Source organism: Barbatula barbatula, assembly GCF_947034865.1.
Source record: "Barbatula barbatula genome assembly, chromosome: 11".
In the NCBI taxonomy this organism is placed as follows: domain Eukaryota; kingdom Metazoa; phylum Chordata; class Actinopteri; order Cypriniformes; family Nemacheilidae; genus Barbatula; species Barbatula barbatula.
Genome location: NC_136774.1, coordinates 12,225,686 through 12,245,218, shown reverse-complemented (window position 1 = coordinate 12,245,218; position 19,533 = coordinate 12,225,686). Strand labels below are relative to the sequence as shown.

General features: G+C 39.0%; 1 protein-coding gene across 2 annotated transcripts in view; it reads right to left on the bottom strand.

Annotated features, from left to right (window-relative positions):
- gapvd1 (GTPase activating protein and VPS9 domains 1) overlaps positions 1-17,893 on the bottom strand; it is a 38,702-nt gene extending 20,809 nt beyond the window's left edge. The window contains exons 1-6 of one of the 2 annotated variants that reach the window (XM_079467896.1): positions 17,669-17,893; positions 5,006-5,210; positions 4,550-4,817; positions 3,891-4,466; positions 3,233-3,319; positions 2,227-2,361 (exon numbers count right to left, since the gene is read on the bottom strand). In XM_079467896.1, the coding sequence (XP_079324022.1) occupies positions 2,227-2,361; positions 3,233-3,319; positions 3,891-4,466; positions 4,550-4,817; positions 5,006-5,193 (1,254 nt within the window). In that variant the 5' untranslated portion in view covers positions 5,194-5,210; positions 17,669-17,893. The remainder of the gene's footprint in view (positions 1-2,226; positions 2,362-3,232; positions 3,320-3,890; positions 4,467-4,549; positions 4,818-5,005; positions 5,211-17,668) is intronic. The other variant, XM_079467897.1, reaches the window with a different exon arrangement.
- Positions 17,894-19,533: the final 1,640 nt, after the last annotated feature.

Genomic DNA, 19,533 nt, shown 5'->3' with positions numbered 1-19,533 from the left:
GAAATTATACATGGTAGATGTGATCCCTTCAATACAATGCTATCAGAAAGTTCGCTATTTTTGAAAAAAAGGTTTGGTGAAGATGTTCATTGAGCTTTCTTTATATCTTCGGGTAAGTTCTGAAGTCATTCGTTATCGGTGCAGATAATTAAAGCAGGTGGGTATCATTATTCAGCTATCATCATTAGTGCATTTCATACAGTGAGTCTAATGCAATAACAACATAGGAGTCGGGTTAATTGGCTCTTTAAATGACAGTGGGATGATGAACACGTTGCTTCACATGCTGAGAAGAAAACACACGCAGGCAGGGTAGTAGAGGATTCTTGGCAGCATTGGGTGGGAAGAGTTAAAGCATCATGACTGGAAAGGTATGTGGTATGACTGCTACTGGTGTGTTGGTTGAATGGGTCTGGGCATGTCTGCTTTACTCAAGCAGAACTAGTGTCATTTCAAACCTGTTTGACTTTCTTTCTTCTGCAGAACACAAAAGATATTTTGAGGAAAGTTTTTAACTAGCACCCGTTCACTTGCATTGGTTTTGTGTCCATACAAAAGAAGTGAACAGGGTGCAGTGCTGTTGGGTTACCACAATTCTTCAAAATATCTTCTTTGGGTTTTTCAGGTCTGAGATGACAAGAAGGTGTAAAAGATGACAGAATTTTCATTTTTGGGTGAACTATCACTTTAAGCGAGTTTTGACTGAAGGTGTCATACAATCACATTGAAAGGAAATAATTATTAGATCCCTAATAATTAAGATGCTTATTTCATCCCCTGCTAATTTTGTAAGTTTGCCTGCTTACAAAGAAATAAAGGGTCAATAATTCTCATGGTAGGTTCATTTTAACTGATAGAGACAGAATATCAATAAAACAATCAGGGGAAAAAATGTATATAAAGGTTAGAAAATGATTTGCATTTCAGTCAGTGAAATAGAATTCTGGTTCCACAGATTGGTTATGTCCCTATATAGACCACAGATTAGTCGCGTCACTTTAGTCCCGTCACCCAAGAAGGCCCGCCTGGCTCGTCTGAAGTTTGACAATGAACATCAAAATGATTCACAGGCTTTGGAGAAAGTGCTGCGTTGACTCTGTGTTTTTGGAGGGAGAGAAATGCTGACTATTACCCCAAGAACACCATCCCTACAGAGAAGCACGGTGTTGGAAACATTATGCTTTAGGGCATTTTTCTCTGCTCGGGTACAAGATAACTTCACCGCATTGAGGGGCTGAGGGAAAGACCCATGTACTGTAAAATATTGGGCAAGAACCTCCTCCCCTTAACATCCACGACCCACTAAAGATGGGTCGTGGATGTGCCTTTAACATGACAAAGACCCAAAACATATTGCCAAGGCAAGCAAAGAGTGGCTTAAGGAGAAGTACATTAAATGTCCTAGCCAGGATCTAGACCCTAGTCCTATGGAAAATCTGTAAAGGAGGCTAAAAACTTTGCTCAGCAACAGCCAAGAAACCTTAAAGATTTGCAGAGGAGTGGACTAAAATGTATCCTGACACATGTGCAAATCTGGTGACCAACTATAAGAAATGTCTTATCTCTGTGCTGGCCAACAAGGGTTTCTCCACAAAGAACAAAGTTATGTTTTGCTCGGGGATCAAATACGTATTTCACTGACTAAAATGCAAATTCAATTTATAACCTTTGTATAAAACAAATTTCCCCTGATTTTTTTATATTATGTCTCTAAGTTAAAATGATCCTACTATAAAAATTTAAAACCCTTAAATTCTTTGTAAGCAGGCCAACTGACAAAATTAGCAGGGGATCAAATAATTATTTCCCTCATTGTACATCCCATTTATCAAATGATCATGCATTACAGAGATATCAGCAAATGTGGCTTTAGAAGTCAATATACTGTTTTTTCATATCATTGAACACAAGCCTAGAGATCATTTGCAAATTATTTTGTAATGACCTTTTGAATCTCCCTTAGGGGTCGATCACACAGACCGCATTCATTTTGACATTACTGAAGGTGTGTATAATGTTCAGGCATTACTCCAACAATGTTTGCCATGAAAATACAGTGCTTTAACCTGAAAATGCTACACAGTCTTTTTGTATAGTCAACAATACCGTTGCTAGATCAGTATTTCAGAGGTGCGACTTCATTCATATCCAAGAAACAGGTCCATTATACATTCAACAATAACAACGGAAGTTTACTTTCTTCCACACATATTCTTTAATACGTACCAATGCCAAAAGCTGATTATGTGTCAAGTAAACCACAGTACGTGTCAGGCCCTCCAATAAATTCATCGAGGACATGGGAGGAGTCTCGACAGCTCGTCCACCAATCACGACATCCAGAAAAGCAGCAACGCATGTCTGAAAAGAAACTAAAGCAAATCAGCCGAAAAAAATAGCGCTGAGAATTTGTGTTAATGAACCATTTAACACAGCAAAACACAGTATTCCCTAATACTCTTTCTGCAGTATGCAGGATATTTACTGTGCTATACATTTCTTTGTTCTCAGGAACACAAGAGAAGATACATGGAAGAATGTAGGAAAGCAAACCGTTCTGGGACATTTTTGACTACGTTTGTCATTTTCCTACTATGAAAAATCAGAACGAAGAAATGTATACAGATTTGGAACAACTCGAGGGTGAGTGAATGATGACCAAATTTTCATTTTAGGGGAACTGTCCCTTTAAATTTCCATTGTGACAAATAAAGGGATAGTAACCAGCTGCCATTTTAAACATAACATTTTTGACTCATAGATTAATAACTTTATTATACTGTACTATATAAAACATTTTTTATTCTGAGATAACTAAACTTGCAGTGTTATTAGATGATATCATGCAATGAGGTCATGTGACAATGTAGTACTAGATAATCTTTTATACTGAAGATTCCTTAATACATTTCAATTCTAAAGATTTTTTTGTTTTTAATGCGGACAAATAAGATTCTTGTTGCTTCATAAAATAAAGGTTGACACTGTAGTCACATGGATTTTAACAGTGTCTTTAATCCCTTTCTGCACCTTAAAAGTGGTAGTTGCGTTACGGTCTATGGAAGATCAGAAAGCTCTTGGACTTCATCAAATTTACTATCGCGACAGGCCTAGTCTTACGGTTGTTATTAATGACAGAATCAGGATATTACATTTTCTGCTAAATATTCCTTTAATACATATCTAAATATGAGAATAAAGTTTCACAATTTGCAACTATGTTATAGCTTACCTTATCAAACTTTGATAAACTGCTTTTGCGTCGAGGATCTCCATCGTCTGCATCAGACATGGCTAACTGCTGCAACAACTGCCCAACCTAAAATATCAGATCGCATTTTATTTTACAACTCATACATATTCTTATATAAAAATCCATCATAACCTCATGAGTTAAAACACACACACAAAACAAAGAAATATATTTCTATGCCATTGTTTTCACTGGCCATATAAAAGAACAAACAAAAAAGTGATCATTGTGGTCGGTAAACAAATGATTCTTATTAGTCGATTCCTCTACAGAATCTGTCAAAATGATTCACAAGCACCACAGTTATCGTTCTGATTCATTCAACAAATCAATCACTGAATCATTCAGAGTGGTTACTGGTTTTGCATCTGGCTCACTAAAGAGCAAGTGATTATTACTCCTACTAATTTATCATTCCAATGAAAATGAACTGAGAACTGTTGCTGTTTTTCTGTACATAGTCTGACAATTCAAAATTCATACTGTGTTTACAGATGGTTAAATCATAATTGCACAATAGAAAAAGATGCAGAAACGAATTCCAAACACTGTCATAAACTAATACAGCAAACCAAGAACCCCAATAAAGTAAACTTGTAGTACACTGAAAGATAATAATGTAGCCATAATCCTATACCTGCATGAGGTTGAATCGTGCCACCTCATTGATTGGTGCGTCGGATATGATGCCATATTGCTCAGGGTTGACGATGGCTGGGCAGATGAAACAAGTGAGCAGCAAGTCGGTGCACATCGTCCTCACCTCCCCGACATCTACCCTCTCCACCCGCGCCAGCGTCTTAAACATCTGAGAAACGATCCAGCGCAGGCTCTGCGGGAAGCAGTAGGTATTCTGCTTCAGGCACCCGATGAAGGAGTTGACCAGCGCCACCAGCTTGGCCTCGTTTTCCTCCACCGCCACCTGGACTTTCCTACGATACTCGTCCGTGCCCTTCTCTCCAAACAGCCTCTCCTGCTGTGCCGGAGTGAAGCGCTCGATCAGTTTAGCTGGATCTGTCTCCAGATGGTCCTCGTCCTCCACCAGCAGCTGCATTATGGGTTCGTGGAGGGTGGCGGTGAGGAAGAGCTTGGCAGAATACAAACCCTCGGTGAAGAGCTTGAAGAGGATGCTAAAGGCACACGTTCCTCGTCGCAACAGGCGACGGGGGTTGTCGCTTTCCTTTAGCTCGAATTCCACAAGATAGCGAAGCACCTGAATGAAGCAGGACAGCACGGGTTACAAAGGGCAGATAAAAGTTAAATTTTAAGGACTATATGTTGTTTATTTTAATTTACCTGCAACAGGTAGCTTTCATCTTCTTGCATGATGCAGTTGCCGTAGAGTGAGGTGAATACTGTGTGTATGACTCCCTGTGTGTGCTCATGGTTCAGTCTCTCTCCTGCAACCAAACATGATGCCACCAGCCGCGGGTTCTCCCTCAGCCGGCCCAGGAACTCCCCGAAGATGCTCTCCTGAAAGCCCAGCGTCTTATAACCATCCACAAACTGTGTGTCCTCCAGAAACTTGGCATGCTGGCAGCATTCAGCTGGGGACGCCTCAGCACTGGGGTGAAAGAAAAACACATTTAGAGAATTCAAATGTGGGCCACGGCGATCTATCTGCCAGCTAACATGAATTAAAGATTCTATTATCAATCATTTGGCTCTTTCAGAAAATCTTACTGTGTTCCCTCTGGTTCAATTGGACATAATGTGCTGATTCATGAAACACGAGCATGAGAAGATAATCACCTGGTGAGAATGAGGCGGTCGAGGTTGATTCTCTGCTGTTTGGCGATCCAGGCCGCCCGGTAGAGCTTCTCCGCTGTCTTCAGGACGTCATTGTTAAGTCTCTGGATGAGCTGCTTCTCAGATGTCACATACAGCCGCTCCTGCTTTAGGTGGTGGGCCAGAGTGTGAATGTCTGGCTTCACCATCATTCAGCTGAGCCACAGTGCTGGGGACAGATGTCAAAAAAAGGAAAGCGATTAAAACTGTTATACACCAGTAAACCGACAATACTTAATAACTACTAAACTATGCTGGATCATGGAACCCACATTCTATGGAATTTATTTTGTTCACCACAAATTTGTCGAAAGGAGTTAAATGTGTCATCTGTACTTCTAGGCTTGTTTCATTTGTGACAAAAATATGCTTTGTTCTGTTAAAGGCCTACTATTAATGTCAAATACTACTGATGGTCACATCAGAGCTAAATTAGTTTACTTTCTAAGTTTAGGACAGCAGACTTCTGCATTACATTTATTCACACAGTGATTCACGGAACTCAAAAGGCACACTTCACCCAAAAATAATCATTTACTCACCCTCAAGTTGTTGGCCCTCATGGTGGACAAGAACTGTGTGGTTACAAGCATTCTTCCAAATATCTTTCTCTGTGTTCATCAGAACAAAGAAATGTATACACATTTGGAACAACTCGAGGTTGGGTAAAATTTTTGGGTGAACTGTCCCTTAAATAACCAATAAAAGCTGTAAAAGCACTGCAGGTAAGATAATTAAAAAGATTGGTTGAACAGCGCAGATCCTGCTGTGTTAGACACAAAATCATGTCTAAACAGGAAGAGTGTCTATTTCCTCTGAGGGGGAGAGAAAGAGTAATGTTCTTACAGGGAACTTATGAGCCAATAAACACAAACATACAGCATTTGGAAAATTGCATGAATTTTATATGGTCCAAAGGGCATGCTGAATCAAAACTTATTTTAATTGCTTTACCTTAATGTACTAGAGTCAGCACAATAGCAACTTAGTCTATGCGCAACTACTTTGACATGTATTTTTTTATTCTGTGAAACTGCAGAGCAACAGAACTGAGGCATGACATGCGTCATTTCTGCTTATTGGTTTTGTGTGTAGCTGGGATGGCATGCAAAAAATGTGCCGAAATGTTTGAAAATCCTATAGAATTGTACACAAAGGCTGATCAGAGTTGTGAAGGATTATACTATAGGCTTAACACCAACGGTTCTGATAAAAGAAAAGAGATGGACAGAAAATGTACTCTTGGCAGACAAAGTATTTGAGGGTCTAGTTCAAAATCAATTCTCTATGCTGATGTTACCGAATAAGACAAGACTCGAGGTATAGATCAATTACAGTCAACTAGTCATCATACAATAAACCAAGAAACTACAAAAAGCAACAAACACAGTGACTGATCATTAGAATCAAGAATTTAAGAGAGTTAACATAAGATATTTTGAAGAATGTTGATAACAAAACAACGCTGTGCTACATTGACTTCCACTGTATGGAAACAAAACCACTGAGGCATTTCTTAGAAGAAGCCATAACGTACAAAGCCTGGACTACTGTGACCCGTGAGACACTTTCCGTGTCATGAATGGGAAGAAAGGATATGCAAATTGCATCTTGGGAAAGATGTAGACCAACAAAAAACACCCACTCACACACAAACTCCAACAAACATTCAAACCAGAAAACATCCAAAAAATTCCTATAATTTCTTGGACCATCCCTTGGGCACAAAGAGGTCTTTGTGAGCATGGTCGAAGAGGAAAACAGAGGAGAATGTGGGATGCAGAGCAGGCCAAAGATGCACTCGATCGAGCTTGGGCTTCCGAGGATCACACCGGCCCACCAACACAACAGAAGATGGGTAGATCTGAGGTGACTATCGCATACTACTGATTCAGCTCAACCTCTTGGCTTGTTGCCAAATAAAGAATATTTCTGTGCTTGCTGTGTAATTTACAGTTGAATGCAGTGGTGTGGAAGATTCAGCCTACAGGCGGATGAAAACGTTATTTCTTCACCTACGTTTTTTAGCTTATTCAGAGAAGGTTAAGGTATGAAGAACAACTTTGTGGCTTGGGTTAACATAAAAAGCATTTGGCAAAACGCTTACAGTGTACAACATGATATTCAAAGTCAGTTTGTTTTTCCCTGGCAACTGAACTCATGGGCCTGGTGTTGCTAGCACTCAAATGCGTCAAACTTTAAATAGTAAAGCCAGGGTTTGTGCTAGATCACAAACTTGACTAAACAACCATTAAATAAGCTTCAAAAACAAAAAGGCCAACTTCATACAACATAACACCAAAAGTAGTGCTGCGCGATTATTCATATTCATTATTCAAATTTGAAAACTTTGTGCAATTCTTGTTGCTAGTCTGAACTGTGTATCTCAGTTGAGAAATACAAATTACAGCATTTTCAGTTATCGGTGTGTGCATTTTCCTGTATAGCAACCAAGTTGACTCATAATACCCAGTTTATCGTAATTGCAATCGCATATCGCAATTTTTACCTCAATAATCGCAATGTGAAATTTTCCTCAAATCGTGCTGCCCTAACCAAGTCTTAATTTACTTCATGTTCTAAATTTGTATAAATGTCTTTGTTGTGATTAACACAGAGAAAGACATTTGGAAGAATGAAAACAGTTCTTGGCCACCATTGACTACCATAGAAGGAAATATTACAATGTGAATGGTGCCTGAAAGAACGGTTTCCTTTACATTCTTCAAAATATCTTCTTTTGTGTTCAACAGAACAAAGACATTTATGAAGCAATATTAAAGTGGCCATAACTGGGTACTTACAGAATAGTATCGTACCTCTGAAATAGCAAAGTCTTTAGTTCGATCACATTTATAAAAGACAGATACAGCCGTACAATTATTTCCGAAAACATGCGATGCATGCCGGGGGAGGAGGCGGTGGAACTAAAGCATGTGGGCACACATTGCCAAGTAAAAAAACAGATATCAATTTCACTTACCGCGTGCGGTTCACGTCCAGAATGTTTTAGCGCTGGGACCGCCACTCCATCAATACGTTTTAAATGATCTACAAATCCAGCATAATATCCACCGTTTAAATAACATTCATCACCCAAATGCAGCGAACAAACAACACAACTAAACTTTGCGAACATAGTGCTCTCTCTCCTTCACACAAGTGAAAGTGACATGTGCGCATTCTTTTTCTCCTGCTCTCCATGGTTAATGCGTCGGCGTGCTTTTCCTGGAGAATTGTCCAATAAGGGACTAAGAAAAGTTGTTATGTAATGATTTTTCATGATAAAAAACTACAACAAGTTGACCATGTTAAGCATGAGAAGACAGCACATTTAACATTGTGAAGTCGTCAGAATGCCTGACACATTGTTGGACGACCCCTTTAAAGCGAATATAATATCTATTGGCATTGTAACCACTGCTGATAAAGAGCACTTCTGTCAAATTCTACATCTTGGCAATTTCTTCCACCCAGCCACTATAAGTTTGAAAAAAATGCCAACTAGTATCTAAAAAGAGATCTTGCTCAAGAAGAGCACACAGTCTGAGTTGAACAGATTATTATGCAGCCGTTTGGGGTTTTTTTTACAACAAGAACATCGTCTCAGGAACTGCAGATGTTTTTTTGATGGTAAGCAACAACATGACAGTAATCTGCAGTACAATGACTATCAACGTCTGTGACAACAAGCAACTAAAAGCCAGACGTTTACTTTCTCTTTTTCATCCTCTGGACTGCAGCCAATGCTGTTTTTAGAAACAGCCAAAGAAAGGCAGGCACGCTTTCTAAAAGCACTGGGAACAACGTGAAGGTCCTTTTTTCACTTCCTCTGTGCCGAGTAGCTGGGTTTGGATTAAATCTGAATGAGACAAATTAGGAGGTAGAGCATACACAACTGAGAGAAGGAGCGGAGAGAAAGGGTTCTGTTTACGAGTTTCGAGCATTCTTACGATAAACATTTCCACAGTACAAAATGTCTTGTATCAATATGCATGTTCAAACATTAAAAGCAGAGGTATAACACGGTTTCCTAACCAAATGCAACGCTGCCACACGCGATAAAAGGTACATTTTCCATATTAATCAGAGGTTTTGTCCTAACCAGCCTCAAAAGGGCTGCGCGTCGAGCAACGGCAGTTCCGCCCACACAATTACATTACATTTCGGCATTAAGCAGACGCTTTTATCCAAAGCGACTTACAAAGAGTTCGGGGAGCAATAAGCGATATGTCATAAAAGAGCAATAGTACATTAAGTGCTAATACGAAGTTACTAGTTTCAACAAAAGCTAGACCACTACCTGTTAAGAGAAGAGGGTTAGTGTATGTTTTTTTTTCATTTGTCTGTCAAGTATTCACAGAAAATGTGTTTGAAGTAGTTTTTTGAAGGTTGTGAGAGATGTGTTTGACCGGACCGCGTTAGGAAGAATGTTCCACCAGGAAGGAGAATGAGCTGGAAAGTGATTTACTGCCCTTATGAGAAGGCATTACCAGGCGCCGCTCGTTTGCTGAACTCTTCTTGATGGGTTCTTGATGGGGTGTAGGAGTATAGTAGGGTGAAAGTATATCGGTGCAGATCCATTGATAGTCCTGTAGGCAAACATCAGTGACTTGAATCTGATACTGGCTTCAACTGGTAGCCAGTGTAGAGAGATGAAAAGGGGTGTCACATGAGCCCTTTTGGGCTGCTGCGTTTTGAACCAGCTGAAGTGGTTTGATAGCCTTTGCAGAAAGAACAGCAAGGAGAGCATTGCAGTAGTCCAACCTTGAGATTACCAGGGCCTGGGGACAAGGAGTTGTGCCGCATCAGTGAGGTAGGGTCTAACCTTTCGAATGTTGAATAAGGTATATCGACAGGATCACGTTTTCTTGGCAATGTGATCCTTGAAGGACAGCTGTTCATCAAATATGACTCCAAGGTTTCTGGCAGATTTGGAGGGAGTGATTGTGCAATTGCCAAATTGGAAGGTGAGATCGTGTTGCACCAGGGTGTGTGCCGGAAACACGAGTAGTTATGTCTTGGCCAGGTTCAGCTGGAGGTGATGTGCGTTCATCCAAGTTGAGATGTCATCTAGGCAGGCTGTTATGCGAGCTGCTAGAGTGGTATCATCTGGCTGAAACGAGATGTAGATCTTCTATATGTATGTATATGTGTGTGTGTCATATTTGTACTTTTTAAAATCCCAAATGTTAATGTAATTTCAACAGCAGCACAACCTTACTGCATAATAGTTGACTTATCTGATGCCATCCCTAGGCTGATTTAAACATTTAATTTAGGCTGCTATATTTAACAGCGAGTTCATTTTATTCAGGTGTGAGGATGGTGGATCAGGAAAGACAGGGGAAAGCAACAGGTACATTAGGTGGAAGTGTAGAGGGAGCTTGATACCAACAGTTAATTTCTTAATTTCTTAATATTATTAATATGGAAAAGGTGGGGGTGTAACAGTTACAACGATACACTTGTGTCACGTTTCGGTACGGATCGGTACGTTTTAGATACGGCAAAAAGAAAGAAATGGCAGAGAAATTTCCATGAATACATTTTTATATATTTGTGTTCATATACCATATAATAATGGTAGGCTTACAGTAGCTGTCTGATATACTTTTAAAATAAACCTTTATTATTTCAAGCCCATACATGATGATGTCCGGCACACTTTTTTTATTTAGCAGGGGGGCGCCAAAACTGTTTCTGCATACCCCCCTAACATTGGGTAGTTGCGCCCCTGGCGTCCAGTGAAGCATCACTGAAGTCATGAGAACAGGAGACATCTCTCTGCATGTGCACTCTTCAGCTGCAGCATGAGAGGGTGCGTGGTCAGAGAATAACTGTTCTGATAGGCTGCGTTTTGTGATTGATTGTCAAGCCCCGCTCCTTTCTCGCGTTCGGTTTAGACAAACAAATTCCTTATCACAGGAATCTCATTGCATCGCGTAAATATTGACTATAACTTTTTAGAGTACAAGTACTGATACCTTGTATTATTTGCTGTACCTGTATTTTAGTAAAGTACAGTGAAATTGATCATATCAAGGTAGTGTGTTTAAAGTCTTTATTGTGTTTATGATGTGCTAAACAATAGGTGTTCATGTTTTGATATTTAAAAAATGCTTATATATTACAAATGTCATCTGTGATCTACACAATCTCAAAAAACAGGGTGTTGAGCTCCTGGTTCTATGAAATCCCTCCTTCCGAAACGCTCAGAAATTTTGCGCGAGTATTAGCTTTGAACTTTAAACGTTTCCCATCATAATTGAATTTGTAAAATTTGTAAAAATAAGGAACAAAATCACAATGGGTCTGATAACTTTTTGTGTTTAACTTAGCAATAAAACAGTAACCTGATATGATTGTTAGAATGCATGAGAATAGCTTAATAATTGTAGTTTTGCCATTAAGAATTTATTTTTTAATAAAAATACTGCAAAATTCCAGTTTATGGCTGGCAAGAATCAAAGATCTTTCGTCTTCAGTCTGCTCAGTTTAAAACAGACGGCCGGAAGCATTCAGCGTGAGCCCCCGTCACTTTCAGGTTAGGTAGGTGCCTTAACAAGGATCCCTTTTTCAATTCTTCTTCCTCATTGTGTCGGGTTAGGTCAAAGCTCTCGGTGCCCTTAAAGAATGGTAGTTAAGAGATGTGCAGCAAACAATTCACAGACTAATAACAAAATCAGGCTGAACAGGCCACCCAAAACTTCCCACTTGCTTCATTCAGGAGTAAATGTGGTTTCAAATCTACAATGGATTTCATCTTCATGATGCATTAAAAAACTGCTTACAGCATTGCGGATGTAGCGACAGAGCAAGAGAAACAGAGTTTCTATTTCCTGGCAATTACAGTCAAAGAGCCAATGAGAAAACATATTATCGGTTTCCTGGAACCAAATCCACATTCCCATTTGCAGCACCGTAGTACAAATGGAATTCAAAGATGCATGTAAAGAGATGTTCTTGGTCAGCTGAGCTCATACTGAAAGCTCTTTCAGTATGCTCATATCCGCACCCTTCCGCTTCTGATGCTGACCACCGAAAATCCCATAGCACGGAAATGTTTCCAACCCAGGATATGACCTGCTTTCTCTTCAGATAATGCGATACATTATCTGTGGTTTAAAGAAACTGTGCAGCAAGCAAATCTGACATCACATATTATGACATCCACCTGCATCACCCTTATGTCAACATCACCTGTAGATGTCAAAAGAGAAGGAACATCTGAAGGTCTAATCTGTAACTTTTTTTGTTAAAAATAAGTTACTGTGAAAGTATATTAACAATCTGTGCGGTCTTCATCCTCATTCAGATTCACAACGGGAAACATTTAAATGCGCATATTAAGCTGTCATGTAGTAAAAGTAACTTTTATTTTTACTGGCCGTTTACACGAGACCGTTTTCAACTAAAATGGAAAACTGTTTATGTGTTTTGGCTGTTCATTTACGGAACAAGGGCTTTTTGTGGGGACTGAAAAATGAAAACGCAAACTTTTGAAAACCAGTCTCAAAGTTTTTCAAACACCGGCATTATCGTTTCCGTTAAAAACTCTGAAGGCGGCATTTTCCAAAAACGACGACGTCATACACATGCATATTATGTGTTCAGTCTGTAGGCATGCGCAAGTATTCCCCAAAAACAAATGGCTGCCACCATGCTGCTTGGTTGTGCTGCGTGACATACCCATTATCATATCTCCAGCAAAAAGTATATTTACTGGACCACTACAACAAAGGGAGACATAGTATTTATTTGTTTACACAAACAATCAACGCACCTAAACGCAGACAAAGTGTTTTAAAAGCGCTTTTTGCTTAAAAAAGGGAATTCACATTGGGTTTCTTTATAGCGCAATCCACTGGCCTGGCATATGGAATTCAAAGATGCATGTAAAGAGATGTTCTTGGTCAGCTGAGCTCATACTGAAAGCTCTTTCAGTATGCTCATATCCGCACCCTTCCGCTTCTGATGCTGACCACCGAAAATCCCATAGCACGGAAATGTTTCCAACCCAGGATATGACCTGCTTTCTCTTCAGATAATGCGATACATTATCTGTGGTTTAAAGAAACTGTGCAGCAAGCAAATCTGACATCACATATTATGACATCCACCTGCATCACCCTTATGTCAACATCACCTGTAGATGTCAAAAGAGAAGGAACATCTGAAGGTCTAATCTGTAACTTTTTTTGTTAAAAATAAGTTACTGTGAAAGTATATTAACAATCTGTGCGGTCTTCATCCTCATTCAGATTCACAACGGGAAACATTTAAATGCGCATATTAAGCTGTCATGTAGTAAAAGTAACTTTTATTTTTACTGGCCGTTTACACGAGACCGTTTTCAACTAAAATGGAAAACTGTTTATGTGTTTTGGCTGTTCATTTACGGAACAAGGGCTTTTTGTGGGGACTGAAAAATGAAAACGCAAACTTTTGAAAACCAGTCTCAAAGTTTTTCAAACACCGGCATTATCGTTTCCGTTAAAAACTCTGAAGGCGGCATTTTCCAAAAACGACGACGTCATACACATGCATATTATGTGTTCAGTCTGTAGGCATGCGCAAGTATTCCCCAAAAACAAATGGCTGCCACCATGCTGCTTGGTTGTGCTGCGTGACATACCCATTATCATATCTCCAGCAAAAAGTATATTTACTGGACCACTACAACAAAGGGAGACATAGTATTTATTTGTTTACACAAACAATCAACGCACCTAAACGCAGACAAAGTGTTTTAAAAGCGCTTTTTGCTTAAAAAAGGGAATTCACATTGGGTTTCTTTATAGCGCAATCCACTGGCCTGGCATGCATAATACCGCGTTTTTACTATTTTATCAGATCCATGTAAATGCAGATCGTTTTGATAATGCTGTCGTGTGTACGTGAAACTTTTCAAAAAACACAAAGGAACACCTTTTCCATTTTTCATTGTGCAAACATACTGTTAGAGATAGAGATCTGTATACAAAGCCTTAAGTTACAGATTGAAACTTTAAGGAGGGAACATTACATTAAACCATCTGCCTCTAGATGCCGAGGCGCTTAGTCAGAGAGAAAGTGGCCAATCAAAATGTGCAGACTAAAAAAATGAAATTGGTTTGATCTAATCTGACAGATAAAATATGCAGATGTGCTCAGTCTCTTGTGAATAAATTCCATCCTCTTCCCAGAAACTGTCATCTGGCTTTCTCAAGCTGTAGATTGACAAATGGTTGACAGTTTTGAAAAAGTGCTTAGGCACAGAGAAGACCAAACCAAACAAAGCAGTCTTCCTCTGTTCTCAAAACTATATTTCCAAGGTTGGTTGTAATATATCCATTAAACCTAGAAATGTACAGAAATATTGATAAGCAATATTTTTTATCCGATAGCCTATCGATAGTGATGCCTCTATTATGGAAAAAAAATTGTGGAAGTGAGCATGGCGAAAAATATAAGAATGCTTTGAGCTCTCAGAGCTGATGTGTGGGTGTGCTTTGGTTTTAAAAATAAGTCATAATAAGTTATATAAAATAAATGCTGTTTGTAAGCTTCACAAGTCATGATGCACTGCAGTGTATTTGACAAAAAGTTTATACCAAAAAGTAACAATGACATTTATTGTGCTTTCATGGATGTGACACCAGTGCATTAACAGCACGGATGAACCAGGAGTTTTATAATGCCCATGTTCATTGTTTTAACTGCAATGCACCACAACAGCCAAGTGACTTGCGTGACCCACCTTATTCCCCTGTGATACCAACTTGAGCAGTGCAATCCAGTTTGAGAACCCAATCCTCTGATCTTAAGGTCCATGTAAAGCACACCATGGCCACTCTGCAGAGGTAAGGGATGTTTTTATACTTATCCATACAGAAAACCTCAGGTGGTGCACAGCATGTTGTATTTCTAGCTCTACTTTTTACATTTTCTATTTAAAGTATTGCAATATATCGCAAATGTGTATCGTATTGAAATACATAGCAGTATATTGTATCTTGACCCATCTATCGTGATATGTATCGTATCGGGAGGCACTTGCCAATACGCAGTCCTCTATATCCAACAGAGTTCTTTCAAATGAGCAAAAAATTATGGTCAAATTTCAACAGCTTACTAACTATATCTTTTATTTGCCAATTCTTACAATATTTTAGCATTCATTTAAAGGTATTGTATCATCCCTGTAAGTGGCTATCAAAACAGAGACGCGTATAGCTGTATACATACAGATTTTGTATCGTATCTGCGTTTCGTCCACAGGGATCTGGCGTTTTGGGAGCCTGAAACTGCAATTTTTGGATAAATCCGAAAACGCCACCCTTGCGTTTTCATGTGTACAGCCTATCCGTATAGTTTCTAAATGATGATGTCATGTCATTACCCTAGCGCACGTTTATGCGCATGTTCCAAATCTTCTTCATTTTTTATGTATCCCTGTGGCAGAATTTCATCTAAACGTACTGATTTGGTGTGTATAATACATCGTTTTGAGTCGGTTTCCTGTTAACGCAGATATTTCTCGAGATGATGCCATGAAAAGGAAAAAAAGATTGGATAGGGAAAGCTCTGGCTTCGTGTGGATGTGGCCTAAGGGTGCACAGCAGAAATAAAACGGACTTAATGTTGGAATTAGGCTATTTGCATTCTATTAGTTACTATCCATAAAATAAAAACAATCACCAACAATTGACTTTCTTCATCCCCAATCAGTCGTTATAAAGTTGGTCTTTCATTGAACTTATTACACAACCACTGAATTGCATGAATCATACAGTTTATATATAGCTAAATGTCATCAGCAAGATAACAGGAAAATTTGCAACGTGTCCCTCTGACACTTGTATGTGTACGTGTTTACTCGCTCTCTCATATCTGTAGCTTCACACTTCCTAATTCCTGACCCTGCTGGAAACACATCCTGCTTGACCTCAGCATCACCTCACAGCGTCCAGTTGTGTACTGCCTCATTCACAACACCGAAAACTGTGTCACATGTTCTTTGCCACATTGTTACAAATGCAAAACTGTCCATCAGAGCAGAAATGTTGTGTCAGTATATAGCACTCCAACAAAAACAGTACGTTTGGCAGTAGGAGTAAATTGGCTCAGTGAAACTTCCTTATTCAACTTTCGCTCTAATGTAGAGTGAAAGTAGATCTATGAGGACAACCGTTAAAGTTACTGCATAAAGCTAATCAGAAAACACAAACTGCTACTCAAAGATCATAGTTGACCTAATGTCAAAGTCTTGGCATGCACGGAGGAGTGTAAAGCCGTGTGGGCCAGCCCGAACAGTTGGGAGATGAACTAGATGGGAAAAACGTCAGTCCTGTGCCCAGACACAGCTGAGCGAATAGAAAAAAAAGAGCGCTTAAAGATTTGGCAACTACAAGACTGGCTTTTCATAGACAGCACATGTTTAAGGAAGATCTGGATAGCAGTATTCTATCTCTTAGATGACCAAAATACAGAAGCCATACCCACACAGACCACTAACCCATAACCAAAAAGACAAAAATCACTTTTTAATGACTATTTAGACGTATTGTATTTTGAACTTTTTATGGCATTGAAAGGGATGGTTCACCCAAAGTTGAAAATTCGGATATCCTTTACCCACCACCGTCATGTCATATTAAACCTTTCTTTCTTCTGCAGAACGCAAAAGACGATATTTTGAAGAATGTTGGTAACCAAACAACACTGGCCCCCATTGACTCAAAACCACAAACATATCTCAAAATATCTTCTCTTGTGCTTCAAAGATTGTGGTGAATACATGATGCCAAGATTTTCTATTTGGGTGAACTGTCACAAAGTTCTTTAAAAATTTCACAAAGTGCTATTTTTGTAATGGTTTTAATGGCAAACGGCATGTGGTTTATAATGGTATGCAAACTGGAAGCATTTTTTTATTTCTTGTGCATGAAATGTGCTTTATGACTACACTTGCTTTGCTTATATATTTTAGGGTCTATTAGGTCACTTATTACCATCAAAATCACAATGTCTGGAAATAAGTGACCACCGTGTAACCGTGTGAATTTAGATATGTGCGGTAACTCTATTTGCCATCTATCGCAGTAAACCCTCCATGACATTTCACATTTCGATCACTATGACAAATGTATGAAAAAATGATAAAGATAAAGATAGAGAGTGTACAAAGAGAAAAAGAGTGACAACAGAAACGAACGCGGCTGCAAATTCGTGCAACTACTCGATCAGACAAAAGGTGCATTTTGCAATAAAGTGAAACGAAGTTACCCCCTTAAGACTTAAATCACCAAATAAAACACCGTAGTTAAAATGAGCACCAGTAAGACTGTCAACGAAAAGTGCATGACCACAACAAAAGCTCCAAGTGTCGGTTCGCCAGAAAGCGGCATTTCTTACAGGAGCAACACATAACATTAAATACTGTGAGATTAAATGAAATACATCGCATCGTACTCTGCTATCAGATATCAATATGCTAAGAGACCGATTTAAGTGTACCGTTCGGCAGCAAACGGCCATAAAAACAAAAGGTGACAACATGCACGAGACAAGCAGGCCAGCGAGCCAGTTAGCACTCCGTTCGCTAAAGTGTCACATTAACCATCGCGATACAAACACACTTACCGACTACTCTGACGACGGGGTGTGGACAATTAAATTCAGTCGAAAATGTGCGTGTCGATTTGTCCGCCTATGTCTTGCTTTAGTCCGCCAAAGGTCCTAGATAGGAATGAAAGAGATAAAAAGCCTCCGTCGTGAGATTTTCTCCTCCCTTTAGCAACAGTACAGCTGTCATCAAACGGGGACGCGCGTCCTGCGCATGCGCAATTCAGACTTGCGCAGACATGCAGCTGATGGAACGTTTTGGAAGGTCTTTTTACGGTAGTTTTAATTTGTTTGTGTTTTATTTACACAATGAATCGTTGTTTATTTCAATTAAATATATCAAATAATAATATATTTGATCGGAAGTATGAGTTTAAGTTAGTTATTAGAAATGAATGTTATTGTTCATGAGTAAAGAACATCAAATTGTTTTGACCGGCAGGTGTCGCTGCAATCATATACGAAAACTGTGCTGCGAACAACTCGCAGACAATGATTTTCACTAGGAGTAAATATCGTTTAAAAAAGATTACAGACAGTAATATCCATACGTCTAAAATGTAATGTCTCTTTTAATTATTTTTAAAAACAATAACAGATGAACCATACAGACAGCATAATACAGTAAAACACAAATAAATGCAATTGTTGGACTCATTTGTTCATTATTCATACATATCATGTACATGCATCATTTTTCATATCCGGTCTACAGAATGTCTAGGTCAATAATGACATGCAAAATATATTTGATACACCTTTATACAATTCGTGTAAATAATAGAAATAAAATGTGTAAATAATAGTTTTACGAATCACATTTTAGAAATGTTTGTGTCCTAGGAAATAAACTGAATTATGTCATATTTACAATAATCAGTAAATAATCAAACTGAATTATGAGCTTTTTCCATTCAAAGCATAAGTCAGGTTTAAAATGTATGATTCCCATCTACATAAAGGGTTTTCTTGCACGGAAAGTTTTATTTCTATTATATATTTGAATTTGAGATTTTTTTGTCTCATTAGTTAGGGTAAAGATACGTAGAAACCATAGAAATTAACAAAATAGGTGTACGGGTCAGTTTGCGCTGTACTTTTTTTAGAATGTTGTAGCTCCAAAAGTAAAATTTTAAAACTCATGCTTTAAATATTCTTTCCCAAAATAAAGCTCAGATTTTGTTATACAATAATGTTGCAAAACTATGACATGTCTTCAGCATGTAACAATACAATGTACATACTGCAGTACATTAAGAGAAGTTTACGGAAGTCTTAAACAGAAAATATTTTAATTGCATTTTCAAATCACTGGATTATTTACTTCCTTCCACAATTCAAATGTTTTCATTAAATATACAAAGGAAACAACACTCTCTTATACAACACTCTTATATTATACTCTCTTCATATTCAGTGTACTAACCTTTTGAATTTTAAACCTGACTAGCATGTCTGCTTACCGACGTAAGTCCTGCCTCTCAAAGTCTTCTTATTCGTCTCTGCTGGAGGTCGAGCGGGAGGCAGGGGCCCTAAAGGCTTATTTAGCATCTCACCTCTCCTCTGCCTCTGAGCACCGGTGCCAGTGCCAGTCTCAGCACCAGACACTTGCAGTGGCTCTGAATTGGAGCGAGGCCCCAAGGACAGAGGTGGGCATGTTTTAGGGGTGATCGTGGTTGATGTGCGGTTGAGCATTCGTCTCCTAGATGCTCCCAAAGGAGGCATGCTGGGGGCTCTGTGTTTCTTGGTCTCCATGGGAAGTGCAGAGGGAGTTTGCGTTTTCAGTAAGTTTGTTAGGCGGGTCTCTAGGCTGCAGAGCTCGCTCTCCATATAGCTCTGTGTTTCGTGGCGAAGCTGAGACAGGTTTTCTTTCAAATCCTTCT